The sequence below is a fragment of the Oryza sativa genome, chromosome 12, assembly GCF_034140825.1.
Source record: "Oryza sativa Japonica Group chromosome 12, ASM3414082v1".
In the NCBI taxonomy this organism is placed as follows: Eukaryota; Viridiplantae; Streptophyta; class Magnoliopsida; order Poales; family Poaceae; genus Oryza; species Oryza sativa.
Window position 1 is genome coordinate 3,123,217 of NC_089046.1, and position 14,961 is coordinate 3,138,177.

At 40.4% G+C, this 14,961-nt stretch overlaps 1 protein-coding gene across 1 annotated transcript; it reads right to left on the bottom strand.

The window, feature by feature from the left end:
- Nucleotides 1-4,918: 4,918 nt before the first annotated feature.
- On the bottom strand, nt 4,919-14,492 carry LOC4351571 (uncharacterized). Its single transcript, XM_015762942.3, has 5 exons — nt 14,187-14,492; nt 10,432-11,619; nt 6,210-6,422; nt 5,996-6,120; nt 4,919-5,737 (listed from the first exon to the last, which is right to left on the bottom strand). Exons 2-5 carry the CDS (start codon nt 11,613-11,615, stop codon nt 5,253-5,255), a joined length of 2,007 nt encoding a protein of 668 aa, XP_015618428.1. The 5' UTR covers nt 11,616-11,619; nt 14,187-14,492; the 3' UTR covers nt 4,919-5,252.
- Between the last annotated feature and the right edge of the window lie 469 nt (nt 14,493-14,961).

Here is a 14,961-nt window from a genome sequence, read left to right on the forward strand (position 1 = left end):
GTTGATGGGGTCGAGAGATGGCGCGGCCTCACCTCCATGTTGCTATTGACACTTTCCACAGGGATGTAGGTGTCATCGTTATTGGCTTCTTCGTGCGGAGAGGGAGGTGATGTCGTCACCAATTCGTGAGGTGAAGCAGAACACACGTGACGCAAACGAGGCAGGATCAAAAGAATATGTCTCGGTCGGATTGGATTAGGTTGGGCCTAGATTTTTCTTGTCCTAGCCTCATCCGAACACTCATACTCAAAACTTCCCTCACAAGGGTTGTCCCCTAGGGAGTGGGTTGAATCACGCCAGAACCACACCCAACCGAACGGTATGGGATCATTGTAGAAATCTCATTCTCACCACGAGAAAGCTATCTTGTTCGGAAGACACATGCCAAGTTTCAGGAATTACAATTAGGAGTGAATTTTTTTCCCCAGATGGTTCAATGATCTTGTGCCACCTTTTTTGTTATGATTCTTTACCAAATCATCTTTGCTTATTCTTTTTCTCCCTGTTGAAGCTATGCTTATTATACCTTATTGTGATGGAGAAAACATATGCATCCTAGAAGAAGAGATGGATGCTAAATTATGCTTCAATATGAAATGTGTGATTCAACCAATACTTAACTTATGCTAGTTCCACGTTATGTACTTTCCAAAATATGTGATAGACACAATTTTTTGTGAACACTCACATTTTTCACAAAAATGGTCCGCACACAATTTTTAAGCGAAATAATATATTGTACCTCCAGATAGGTTCATTTACGGGTAAGGAGCAATGGCCCTTGATAGCTTCTAAAATAGTTGGTATTGAGACTCCAGAAATACCATTTTTCACTAATCTAGAATCTTGACCATCTTCATTAGCTTTAGATCCTCTACATTTCTTCTCAAGTATAGAATCATTTGAAGCCAAATGTCTTGAATCTTTTCTGACATCAAGATTTGTCTTGTGTTTTTTTCCCATTTGTCCCTTTCTTCCTCTAGTGGACTCCATGTTACCAACATCATCTTCCTCTCTACCCAACGCATTTGGAATTCTTCCTTGGCTACATCCCACTAATTTCCTTTTGACGAGTTTGATTTGGTTCACACAATCAGTAGTAGAATGTTCACTGCACTCATCGCTTATGCGTAATCCACCATCCTTTCCATCTCTCAACAAGTCCTCGCTACACATTGGGCGAGCATTCTTCTGCAAAGGTTGGGATGGTATTGCACCACTTCCTCGTTTCCTCTATCTTCTCTCCTAGTTGAAGGTTCACTTCTCATTGGGTGGGCATTCTCCTCCGGATGGATTTGACGGTCATGCGTCACTTTTTTATTTCTACTCTCTTCTCTCCGAGTTGAAGGTTCCCTGCTAATTTGGTGGGCATCCTTCCTCGAATGGTCATGACGATCATGCCTATTTTTTTCCTTTCCTCTATCTTCTCTCCTTGTTGATTGTTCACTTCTTACTTGGCGAGCATTCTTCTATGAATGGTCATGACAACCTTGCGTCACTTCTTCCTTTCTTCTCTCTTCTCTCCTTGTTGACGATACACTTCTTATACCTTTTGATGGAGAAAGCATGGGCAATCTAGAAGGGGGCGATGTCAATACCTTACTTAATTTGCTAGAAGTGTTTGTCGTTGCATTGTACGGTTTGCCAACCTTCTTTGCCTTACTTGAGATCTCAGCTGAAGATATATTTTCCCTCCATTTCGAGGTTTTGGGTATTTCCTTCGTTAGAAGTCACTCCATGTGTTTGAGACTTATTTATATCCTCATTTCTTCTATTACAATTGCTATTTCCTCTTTTGTTGGGTTGTTGCATATACGCTTGGGATTTAGTATCAGCTTTCACAATCTTACTCATCCGTTCAGACATAAACCTTTTTCTCCTCTTTGATCTACATTTTGCTAACATGATTTTCCTAGAACTAGGACCAAAACCAGGTCATTATTTGATGTGAAAGTGTTCTAAAGCTTCACTAACGTCATTATCATTTACCCTTTTTTTTCATTTGTCCATTCGTCCCTTTAATTTAGTGGATTTCAGATAATCAACAATGTATTCCTCCCAAACAAAGAATTTGGAATTCAGATACATCCCTCCGAGCTTGGTTTGGTTTGTTTATATGCTTAGGGATCAAATTTTACAACTTTTATTGCTTGTGTATTCCATTTCCGCTTTGCACATTGTGTGCTTTCCATAATTTGTGTTGCAGTCACTTCCCATATGTGTCATTTACACAAATTTCTTGTAACCATTAGCACATTTCCCATGAAAATGGTCCTTCCACTATTTTTAGCAAAATAACCACTTCTTAAAAATTAGATTGGATGTGATTTGTCTAGAAAATGTCAAGCAATTTACTTCGAAATCCAATTCTCATACGAAAGGTTTTTTTGTCACATGGCCTTTTGCTGTCACAGAGATATATATGTGCACGTCACAGCGTGTCTGCCATGACTTGCGTTGCGACGCTCGACGGGCCACGCTGCTCCACAAGCCTACTAGTACTACATAGTAAATTAGTTCCTACTATCAGTTCTAGCACAGTAAATTATTTTCTTTTCGATTACACAGTACGTACACTCCTACACACGCAACATCACACTCACACAAGAATCAGCAGCACATTGCTAATCTCACCAAAAAATGTGTTACAAGCTCACCTATTTAAGTAATACTAGCAAATTGCCCGTGCATTGCAACGGAATAATTTTAACTAAAATCACAATAAATACTTTTGGGATTTGATTTGTGATATCAGTCCTTTTAGAAAAACATGTTCTTGATATAAATCTTGTTTACCAGATTTAACATCAACCAAGAATTTGTAGCAATTTAAAAAGACTAACTTACGGGTAATTGTACCTCATTAGCAGAGTTTAAGATTTTTATTTTTAGTTTTTTCCAATGAATTAGATTGGAGCTATATTTGAAGGATACAAAGTGGACTTATTCCAAAATAAAAGACCAAACAAACCGAATACGGCCCAATCCGCCCAACATTCTCAATCGCACGCTACAGCCCATGAAGCATGCGCGGCCTAGCAGTGCAGCGGCCCGGGATGGAGGCTGGCTTGACGCGGGATCCATCCAGGTCGTTCGTTGTGATGGACAGCTTGGATCGGTTCCGAATCTATCAAAATCGCCCGTCTGTGGCGAGATTGCCCCCCCCCCCCCACACCACGGGCCGCCCGCTCCCCCTTCCCTCCCCTCTCTGCAAAGGCGGCGCAACTCCCCTTCCCCTCCCCCACTAGCAGCCCTGCTTCCCCTCCCCTCCCCCACCAGCGCCCATTGCACGCCGCCTCTCTCCCACTCTACATCGCGTGCCGATGTCTGTCCCTGCTCCACATGACGCAATGCGCCTCCTCTTTTGCTTCTACGTAGTGCGCCGTGCCGCTGCCACCTCTTCTTCCGCCCCAGCTCCTCCACTCCCCCCTCCATCCAGACATCGTCTCCTCATGGCGTCCTCCTCCACTATCCTCACATAGAGCCATCATTGCTGCCACCAATGGTCCTTCACCAAGCCGCCAAGGCCTCCTCCTCCCCGTTGCCTCACCGTTTTGGTCAAGGCCTGGTGGCGCGTGGTGAGGGGGTGGACTGTGCGCACTGGGTTGCATCCGTCACCAATGGTAGTCTCCACCTACCCGTTGCCCTGCCGCGCCTACCAATGCTTGGTGGCTCGAGGTGAGGGCATGGATTATGAGCATTTCTTTTTTTTCTTTTTCTGAGATTGTTCTTGGTTTAGTTTTAATACATGTAAGATAAAATTGTTGATTGCTCGATTGGTTTTTTAATCAATCTTTGATGTTGTGATTTGTCCTCCATACGTGATTAGGATTTGTATCCATCTCTGTTTTTTTTTTCTTTGGCCGCCGTAAAATCATGCGTGCGAAGACGGAGGGCTGCTTGGTCGGACTTTACGGTCAAAAATTTTGTGACGAAAGAAAAGTTACGAATCTTTTAATTAGTTAAGATTTCTTGTCGAACCTTTTTTATTTTATTGTTTCATGTCAAAATAAGAAAATCATTGTGCCCTTAATCAATTATTCATACAGGGAGATGGAAGAGTTTTAAAAAATATATGAACAAAGAAGATTTTTACTTGCAGTAACATCTTAATGATTTTTTAAAGCAAATATAAATTCTTTTCTTGTAGATTTTGTTGAGATGTTCACATGGGCCACGATTTTGTCACCCCTCGCAGTTCATCTATCTACGTGTCCATCCTATGCGGCCTAGCTATTGCCTGGTTCCATCGCTGCCAAAATAAAATAACACCAGCGTGAACAAACTGAATCGGACATAGATTAAAACATGCCAAAATAAATAAAAAAATCGTGTGCTCTCCAAATACGGCATCGAACTAAACTGAACACCGACGGATAAAAATCTGACAAAAACACCTTAAATTTTTATAATACGTAAAGATTCCTTGACATCAAGATCTAAATCTGTTAGATGGAGTTAAACAAAACACGCACACCACTAGTGCTTCCTATGTAGATTACTACACTATTTGTTTTGACATGGTAACACACTATTTGTTTATGATCTAGACTACGACTTAATCTCTGAAACGTCGGTGAGGTAACGTCCTGCCCTATCTGTAAACATACCAAATGCCATGTGGTACAAGGTTAACGGGGATATTTGTTAACGGACACTGAAAACGCGTACAAATGAATAACGGCAGATACTCACCAGTCCCAGTCACCAACCAACTCTGAAACGCGTAGGACTTGAGTCGGTTACAGAGTAGTGAGCAATGTACTCGTACTAAATTTTTCTTACTAAACTTTTACTAACAATCATCTCAACCGTTTGATTTAAGTAGATGGAAGTTACAAAAAAATCTAGATGCACTCGTAGCATGACACATCAGTGTTAGTAAGAATTTAGTAACCATGTAATTAACAGGAGCTAATAACAGGAGCTAATCTCTGAATAACCATGTAATTAACAGGAGTTAATAACCATGTAGCTCTAGATGTTGTTCCATACATAGGAATCATTAATAACAAGTTAACAACAGCTACGAGACTTTGTTCCAGGATACGTCAGCCTGAACTATATAAGCAGGCTTCCTTCCATGACAGACAGATTCAACTATCTACATCAGCATAAGAGATGTTATGTATCTCTATGCACAAAAAAACCTGAAACCTGTAAACTGCTTACCTACCTCCTTCGGATTGACACAAACAAACGACAGTATATGCAAAAGCCAGCCTAAGTTCAGATCAAGGGAAGCACATTTGCTACCCCTTTGCCGTTGTTGCTTGGCTTTGGCCACAGCCGGGCCCATATGTCACCCTTGGCATCGTTGATATCAGCGCGCCCTCGCGTTCCAGCTCTTGCATGAGTTGCTCAAATCTTGGAGTTGGCTGAGCAACAAAAGCAAACATCCTGCCTTGGGGAATTCCTAAGCTTGGGTCGATCTGTTCACGATTTGCCGGTTGGGTAGCAGCCATTGAAGGATGATTGGCCCGGGATGCGTTTGATCCACCGATTGGGGGAGCCATGTTCCGGTCAGCTGCGTCTTGCATCTCCGCTGCTTCAGGGTCTTGAGGTTCAGTATCCATGTTGGGATCCGGAACACCGTGAAATTCAACTTGTTCTGTGCCATCCTTGGAACCCTCCTGGTTCTCTAGACACATGGCATGTGCTGCTTGTTCTTCTGCTACGCCAACTATATCTTTCCTGGGCCTGAACAACCCCCACAGGTAGTGTTTTCCTTGAAAGGCTGTAGACAAATACAAAGAAACCTACTAAATGATTGAAATCATGAGAAAAATACTGCAACGTGTAATAGTAATCACGGCAAAAAAAAAACAAAAATAGGTAGTTTAGTAAAAAGTTATTGGTTTCCCACCAGCAGCACAGGATAGTTATCACATTTTATTATGAATGTAACTTTGATTGGGTGGGTATAGAGATCATGTGCACATTCGTGTATTTTTTTTATACGTTGGTATAATCTGACGAATGAAAGAACTCAAACCTTGGTACTGTTTAGGCAGCATTGTCGAAGGGAATATCAGCATCTCCGTTTTGCCCATGACAGCACGTAAGGCCAGATCATACTCAATGACTTCCTTAACTAGTTGATCTAGTTTTCCATCAGGTCTACAAATAGAAATAAGAATAGGAATCAGATTGCCCCTGCAGTACAGTATATTGGTGTTGCATACAATCATAAAGGTTAGACAAGATACCTCATTTTGGGTGGAAATAAAAACAAGGCAATGTTTTCATCAGTGAAACTTGATGTCCCCAAGCTTGCTGGCCAGACCTCTAACCTGGAATGCTTTGTCACGTTGACCAAGGCACGCAAAGATCTTGACAGCATACATACATTCTCGCACGATTTGGTTGACAAATGTCCAGCCAATGGTACATATTCCTTGCTGTCAATCTTGAAGATTCCACTGTTTAAACCAAAAAACAAATATTAGCACAAAGAGTTAATGGATCCTAGGTTGATATGACAATGAGATTAAACAGAAGTTACTCCAATCAATTGGACCATATCATGACTCATGAGACTGAATAGCAAACTCTAAGAATGAGTTCATTTTACACCAATTAACTTTGCAAAGACCCCACATACCCCTAACCCATGAGCTATGAACAAGGTATTTAATCCCCAATTCGCACTGAACTATGGAAATCCAATTTATCAGGTTTTTTTGGCATACACGCCTTTGAGGATACGTATGGTACCAGGGAGGTCAACGATGCAAATGGTGAAAGAAGAGAGGGAGAGGGATAGAATGGAGCAAGAAAGTAGCTCTCATCCTCTAGTAGAGGTTCTCAAAAAATGGATGTCAACACCGGAACATCCACTAGTTGGCCTCCCCATGGATGAAACCGAAGGATTGCCTACAAACCCTTTAGTTGGTGGATCCATTTTATCAATAACAGCCTTTAACATCATAACTTGTCTCATATGATGTATGCCTGTGGGTAAATGTAATACACAGTATAAGCTGTCCACCACTAAGTATAGTTAGTGTTATTTCTCATCTCCCCTAAAGTAGGGATTGACAAAACTAAACAACAAAAATAAGACCAAACTGAAGATGCGGTTTGGTTTGTTGACATTTTTGGTTTCTCAAACTTCGGTTTTTGGTTTTATGTTTATTTTTTCATCGGTGTGAACCAAATTACTTGACACCTACCATCTCTCCCTTCACCTGTCCTGTGCATGACATAAACTAATTTAACACAGATTTCAAGGGCCCAACGTAGCATAGGCAGCAAAGTGCTTACACTCGTGCGATCGGGGCCAATGGAGGAGCATCTCATGGACACATGATTCAACACGCAGTGGGACCATGCAAGAGTTCCGAGGGTCCTGAACGCTTTGGTAAAAACTAAATACCAAAAAAAACCAAACCGATTTTGTTCTATCCTTTCCTTTCTTGGTTTATAGTTTTTCCATGTTTCGTGCGGCATTTTAGAGAAACTGGACTTTCAAACAACCAACAAAACTAGACCAATTGAACCTTTGCCCACCCTTGTCGTAAAGCCCCATTATTTCTAGCAATACAAATCTAATAATTTCAATTTTGAATTCAAGCAATCAATTTTTTAAGATTGTTTCAATTTTAAATTAAATATTTGATCCGCATTATGATAACCAATACAATCTTTGTACGTATTCTTTGACCTTCACTCCTTTGACCGACACAACATCTATACGAAAAAGGCAAAATTTGCTGCACGGCATTCCATATTTGTCATTTGGTCAGTTTTGTCGTTTTGCCATAGAACACTCTAGTTTGTCGTTCTTTGCCAAAAAGGCATGTCAGCCATTATTTTAATATATCATATTCAAAGAGATAAAATTTTGCAAATGTCAATTTTGACAGATAATGGTCAATTTTAAACGTATTTTCTAAAATTCAAATCAAGCACATTTTACAAATACGTGGCAGGGTGTCAGGCGGAGTGGGGGCACTGCCACCCGTCCCATCACATGGGCACTACCACCTGTGACCGGTCAAGCCTGATTGACATGGGTCAATCAGGCGGCACAGCACGTCCGCCCACGCCGCATTTAATGCGGCGAGGGATGGTTGGGGCGTCGCGCATTTAAGGCGCCGAGCAGCGCCTCCTGCTCCGCCCATTCACCCTGCCACATGGCGGCCGGGTGCGGGGCGGCTCACATTACGGGCCCGAGGGGCGTGACGTGGCACCCCGAGACCCCCCGGTCACCTTATCACTACCTGACCTCCCCCCCCCCCCGAGGGGGTGGGGAAAAAACAGGCTGCATGGCCACGTGGCCAAATGAGGAGGTTACTTCCCTCTACCGTGCATACCCCCGGGCCCATTTCACCAACATCTTTTAATTTGAATTTTAGTTATTTCTAATTTGTATTTCTATATGGACTCCAACCTCTACTTTTAATTTTCTTTTTAAAAAAATCGAATTTTAATTAGTTCTAAATTGTATACATGTATGAACTCTAGTTCCCTCGTCAATATTCTTTGTTTTTAGTTTCTGAATTTCAGCTATTTTTATAATGTATTTCTATATAGACTCTAACCTCCTTTTTTAATTCTTATTTTATAATTTCGAATTTCAATTAGTTCTAAGTTCTATATGGACTCTTCTAATATGAGAATTTCTAGGCCGTGAGAGCTATACGGACTCTTATAATATATGAGAATTTCTAGGACGTGAGAGCGAATGTGGAGACTACTTTTTCTATTATTTTGATAAGCTAATAGATATTTGTTCAAAATAAAATATTAAGAGTGATCCAAGGGTAAAATAATCATCATTTACATAGATTTATCTCTCCATTAGAAGAGTACTAAAACAATAGGAATGCCTTTAAGCAAATAACCACAAAAAAAAGTTTTCAATGTAAAGGCAAAAACTAGTGTCCTAATTCAAATGCCATAAATCTAAAGTGTTCTAAGAGCAAAATTTGCCCAAAATAAAAAATCAACGTTTTCTAGCTAAGTTAGATGGAATATGGTCCATCAAACATGTCATAAGGCCATGTACAATGGGATGCTTGGTTAGATGCTTAGAGAAAAAAGGCGGGTTTTTTTTACCAGGCCGGCGCTACGCTAGTCGCCCATCGCCAAACGAAGCGGTCATCGCTTGGGAGCGCTTGCGCGAAAAAAGGAGGAGCGTAGCAAGCGCCGGCGCTCTGTACAGAACTAACTAATCTTGTTTAACTAACTAATAACTAACCATTACCTAACTTGATTAGGTCACTATGCATGGCAGTGTAGAAGCCAATTTTCTCTATAAATAGAGATATTTGGCTGGGACATAATTGCACCTTCTTCTTGCTTTTGCAAACAATGGTTCCTACACCAAATGGATCAATCCTCCGCTTTACTCTATTTTTTTTTACAGAAATTAAATTTGCTCTGTTTTAAGCATATGGATCACGCACGAAAGTATTTTAGCACATCACCTTTGTAATAAAGATGACAATAAAATTAAAATTTGGTTGAGAATGAGACAGTAAAATAAAAAAAATGGTAGACTCATTCACTACCATTGTAGCACCCAGATGCTTAGATAGACTCTTAAATAACTAAGCATCTGTGGAATGGATTCTCTTCATTGGAGATTAAGGCTCTTCAACGGATGCTTACATACTTTTTTTTTCTAAGCACCTATCTAAGCATCTGGACCATTGTACATGCCCTAAGAGTACCAGAGGAAATATAATAAGTGGACACTCAATAGTGGTATAATCAAATTTTTTCCCTAAATCTATAGGGTAAGTTGTCTCTCCTCTACCATAAAGCAAAATCACATGATTATTTGTAGCCTCTAGGTGATTAATCTATAGTGCAAATTGTCTCTCTCTTATGACGTTAGATCACCTGATTTATTTCTACCCTTAAGATTGCAAATTGTTAAGCCACATCACCCAATTTGTTACTATTGTAAGGATGATTACTGAAAGATGCAACCACACTATATAATTATCTTCTTTACCTTAGAAGATTGAAGATGCAAACTGTAAGAAAAATATATATATATATGAAGTTAAACCATCTATGTACAAAGGAAATTCACCTTATAGCACATTCGACTTTTGACCTACTTTTTATGGTTTGGGGAACGGTTCAAGCTATAGACCAGTAGCAACCTAAAAGTTCCACCAAATGTTCACTTTTCGCATTAGACTGATTTGTTGCGAGATGTTCTTCAAAATTAGAGGATACATTACAAATTTTCAACTAGCATATGCTGCATTATCTTCAAGAAGTCAAAGCTCCGACATCAATGCTATCTCAAAGAAGTATGAAACAAACATGATTAATGGTAAAAGCGATTGATTGTCATATAAGCAAAACTAGATTTTTCCTTCATATGGTAAGAGGTCCACAAAGAGTAAGGTTCTAAAAGCGATCCACATAAAAGGAACTTCAAATTTTAAGCGAAAGAATATATTGTACCTCCAGATAGGTTCATCGACGGGTAAGGAGCAATGGCCCTTGATAGCTCCTAAAATAGTTGGTATTGAGACTCCATAAATACCATCTTTCACTAATCTAGAATCTTGACCGTCTTCATAATCTTCAAATCCTCTACATTGCGTCTGAACTATAGAACCATTTGAAGCCAAATGTCTTGACTCTTCACTGACATCAAGATTTTTCTTGTGCTTTTTTCCCATTTGTCCGTTTCTTCCTTTAGTGGACTCCACATTGCCAATATCATCTTCCTCCCTACCCAACACATTTGGAATTCTTCCTTGGATACATCCCTCCAATTTCCTTTTGACGAGTTTGAATTCGTTCACATGATCAACAGTAGAATGTTCACTGCACTCATCGCTTATGCGTAGTCCACCATCCTTTCCATCTCTCAACAAGTCCTCACTACACATTGGGCGAGCATTCTTCTGCAAAAGGTTGGGATGTTCTTTCGCCACTTCCTTGTTTCCTCTCTCTTCTCTCCTAGTTGAAGGTTCACTTCTCATTTGATGGGCATTCTCATTCTCCCCCAGATGGATCTGATGGTCATGCGTCACTTTTTTATTTCCACTCTCTTCTCTCCGAGTTGAAGGTTCCCTACTAATTTGGTGGGCATTCTTCCTCGAATGGTCATGACGATCATGTCTATTTTTTTCCTTTCCTCTATCTTCTCTCGTTGTTGATTGTTCAGTTCTCACTTGGCGAGCATTCTTCCATGAATGATCACGACAACCTTGTGTTGCTTCTTCCTTTCTTCTCTCTTCTCTCCTTGTTGAAGGTACACTTCGTACACCTTTTGATGGAGAAAGCATGGGCAATCTAGAAGGGGGCGATGTCAATACCTTACTTAATTTGCTAGAAGTGTTTGTCGTTGCATTGTACGGTTTGCTAGAAGAGAGACTTTCCTTCCTATTTGATTTCTTGGGTATTTCCTTTGAAGCCACAGTAGAAGTCACTCCATGTGTTTGAGCCTTATTCCTATCATCATTTCTTCTATCACCATTGACATTTCCTCTTTTGTTGGGTTGCCGGTAATAAAATTGGGATTTCCTCACATCATTCGCAATCCCATTCATTACTTTAGACTTAAACCCTTTGCTCCTCTTTGATCTACAATTTTTCCTTTGACTAGGACCAAAACTAGATCGAGTTGAATTTTTCATCTTGCTGCATATGATTAATATAATAGCTTTAGGTACGTCAAGAAATACCAACATACAAGAGCTTTAAAGGCGTATAAAAAATATATAACAATTGTCATAACTATACATTTAAATAAATAATTCACATTTTGGCCCATCTACAATGTAAAAACAATATGTTCTTTTTAGGAGTATCTAAGGGGATGTCTAATGAACAAATCCCAAACCAACATAGGTATGTTATGGCTTGGCAAAAGAAGTGAGGCTAACTTGTTTTCAACACTAAGGCAAACTTAGACATAATACGAGGCACATTGATAAGTGGATCCATATAGGAAAGAAAATTCGAACTAGCCATGTTTGCAATCAAACATCTATTGAAAATACCCCTGCCCACCTAAATTACAAAGTGTGGCACCAAGCAAAAACATCCTAAACTGATCAGTTCTATTCTATATATCAAAACATATAAGCTTGGTAGTACATGCCCCCAAAAGAAATCATTAAATTTTCACCCTACTCTATGAAAATGTCACGATGACCACGTAATTTTGCTATACTAAAAATGACACTATTCCAAAAGGAATCACAAATTTTGATATTCTTTTTTGTAACATCCAAAACAGCACAAAAAACAAAAAATACTTGTAACAATTAGGTTGACAACAAAATCCCCCAAACTTCCAACACAGTTAGAGTTCACGATGGACCTCCAACACAAGCTTCGTAGTACATGCCCCCAGAAGAAATCATTAAATTTTCACCCTACTCTATGCAAATGTCACGATGACCACGTAATTTTGCTATACTAAAAATGACACTATTCCAAAAGGAATCACAAATTTTGATATTCTTTTCTTTAATATCCAAAACAGCACAAAAAACAAAAAATACTTGGAACAATTAGGTTGACAACAAAATCCCCCAAACTTCCAACATAGTCAGAGTTCACGATGGACCTCCAACAAGTCGTTGGACCTCCAATCGCAATGCTTGATCTTTGAGCCTAAGGTGATTGTAATGCTTTCATCTTGAACTTAAGGCGGTTGCAACCCTCATGGAAGCAAGGTAGGAAAAGCTCGTGAAGAGCGAGTCAAGGTGACACTAGAGCACACAAGGCGATCTGAGCTCACTAGAGCACACAAGGTGATCTGAGCTCTAGGTGGACACAACTTAAGTGTCTTGCAGGGAAGAGATGGAAGAGATGTAAATATATTTTAAAATATTTTGAAGTATACTTTACCTAAAAGTAAACTTCAAATGCATATTCCAATCTAAACTGAAAGCCATTGTTTTCACTCAACTTTCAGAAGCCAATAACATTACACCATCTTCTAAAGTTGTTTTTGTTGAAATGGCGACTATTTGCTACTGTTAACTCCTATATTATGTATGTTGTTCTATCGTTGTTTCCTAGATCTACCAAGATAGGATTTTCTTGTTCTTATGTTGGTCCAATTTTAAAAATTAATAAGGGTGTAAGACAACAAGTGCCCAAAAAGAATTTACCCTTTTTAGATAGGTCACATAGTATATATGGCTAGTAAAAATTTATAATTTTACAAGATTTTTCTAAACACTTCGCAACAGAAATATTCATGATTAAACTATTAAAAATAAAATGATGTCTAAATTGAAAGTAAATTCAAAAATAATAACTTTGTTATATTTTTCATAGTGTATATAGTAATTACAAACAAATGCCTTAGTAACCATGTCACTTAGTCCTTCAGGCCTATAAATACGATGCTAGAGGTCAACTAAAAAGGCAAATTATTGCCAGCAAAATATTGTTCATAAGTCTATGGTGCCCTTATTTTTGTATGTAAAAGGATACAATAGATGTTTTTTTTAGTTGAACATAGACTTTTGATAAAACTTAAAATGTAGGTCATTTGCATACTGAAAAACACATTAAACAGCCTAAGTCATTAGCACATAATTAAATCTGAAATATCAAAGAACCAATAGCACATAATTAAATCTGAAATATCAAAGGACCAAATTGAGTATGCCCCCAAGAAAGGTAGAGTATTCCCTATTAGCTTTCATTATTAAAGATCTTGGGCTTTCCTATTAGCTTTATTCTACCTTGACTTCTCTATAATAGTAGAGAACACTCCGTAGATATTGATACTCTTAATATGTCACCTGTCATGCTAGTCACATGCCTCTACTAGCTTCTGGTAGAGTAAAGATGTGTGTGATGAAGAATAGTGACCACACATAAGAACAAAGACCTTAACACATGATCTTAAATGTTATTCCATTTAAGCCTAGTGAATGGACGGCAAATGCAAACAAATGGTCAATTGTGGGATATCGCATCAACATCTGTCCACAATTTTTAGCCACTGTTTCCACTTTCAGGCCGCTCTAAATTCTTCCCCGACCTTAACACATGATCTTAAATGTTATTCCATTTAAGCCTAGTGAATGGACGGCGAATGCAAACACATGGTCAACTGTGGGATATCGCATCAACATCTGTCCACAATTTTTAGCCACTGTTTCCACTTTCAGGCCTCCAATTTTTAGCAGTAAAGATTAAACAAGCGCGCTAAAAACAGGAGGGGGAAATCACCCATATACCTTGCTGCCCAACCCCACCGGCCGGCCGACCACCACCACCACACGAACAGCAACGGAACGGAAGACGAAGCAGCACACCAACAGCAGCAATCTCACGGCCGCATACACCCCATCCCGTCCGCCACCACGAACTCCCCCCAAAACCCGAAGACGGCGGCGGCGGCGGCGGCGATCCGGCCTAGCAGCGGCCGCAGCAACCGCCGGCGAGCGAGCAAGCGAGACGAAGAAGCGAGGAGAGGAGAGGAGGAGACGCGAGAGGGAAGAGAGAAGAGGAGAGGAGGGGGGAAGCGAGAAACCGAAGAGGCCAAAACCCCACTCGCCCGTGGCGTATTTGTAGTGGGGGGATTGGGGGAAACGGGGTGGGGAAGTAATCCTCCGGAGGAAACGGAATCGAAAACGGAAATCGAAAGCGCGAGTTGGGCATAATCTGCTCCGGATTCCGTTCGCCTCTACTATATCTGTGCCGTTACTTTGGATGCGCCGTTTTGACACGATACGGCCGGGTTCGGGTTCCGGGATTCGCGGACCCGCTTTGGTTGCGGGTGGTGGTGGGGCCGGGCCACGTTCCCTGCTGCACAAGTGCACAGCAGCCACCTGTTCTGTTGCTGACACGGTGGCCGTGGCAGGGAGTTCAGTTTTCGTGTCGTGTTGTGTTGCCGCAGCTCTACCTGTACTACACTTCTTGTAACAGTTGGTCGTACTAGCAACAGTTGGTCGTGCCGAGAAACACAGAAGGGAAAAGGCAACAGCTAGTCGCTGGTAAACCAACACACGA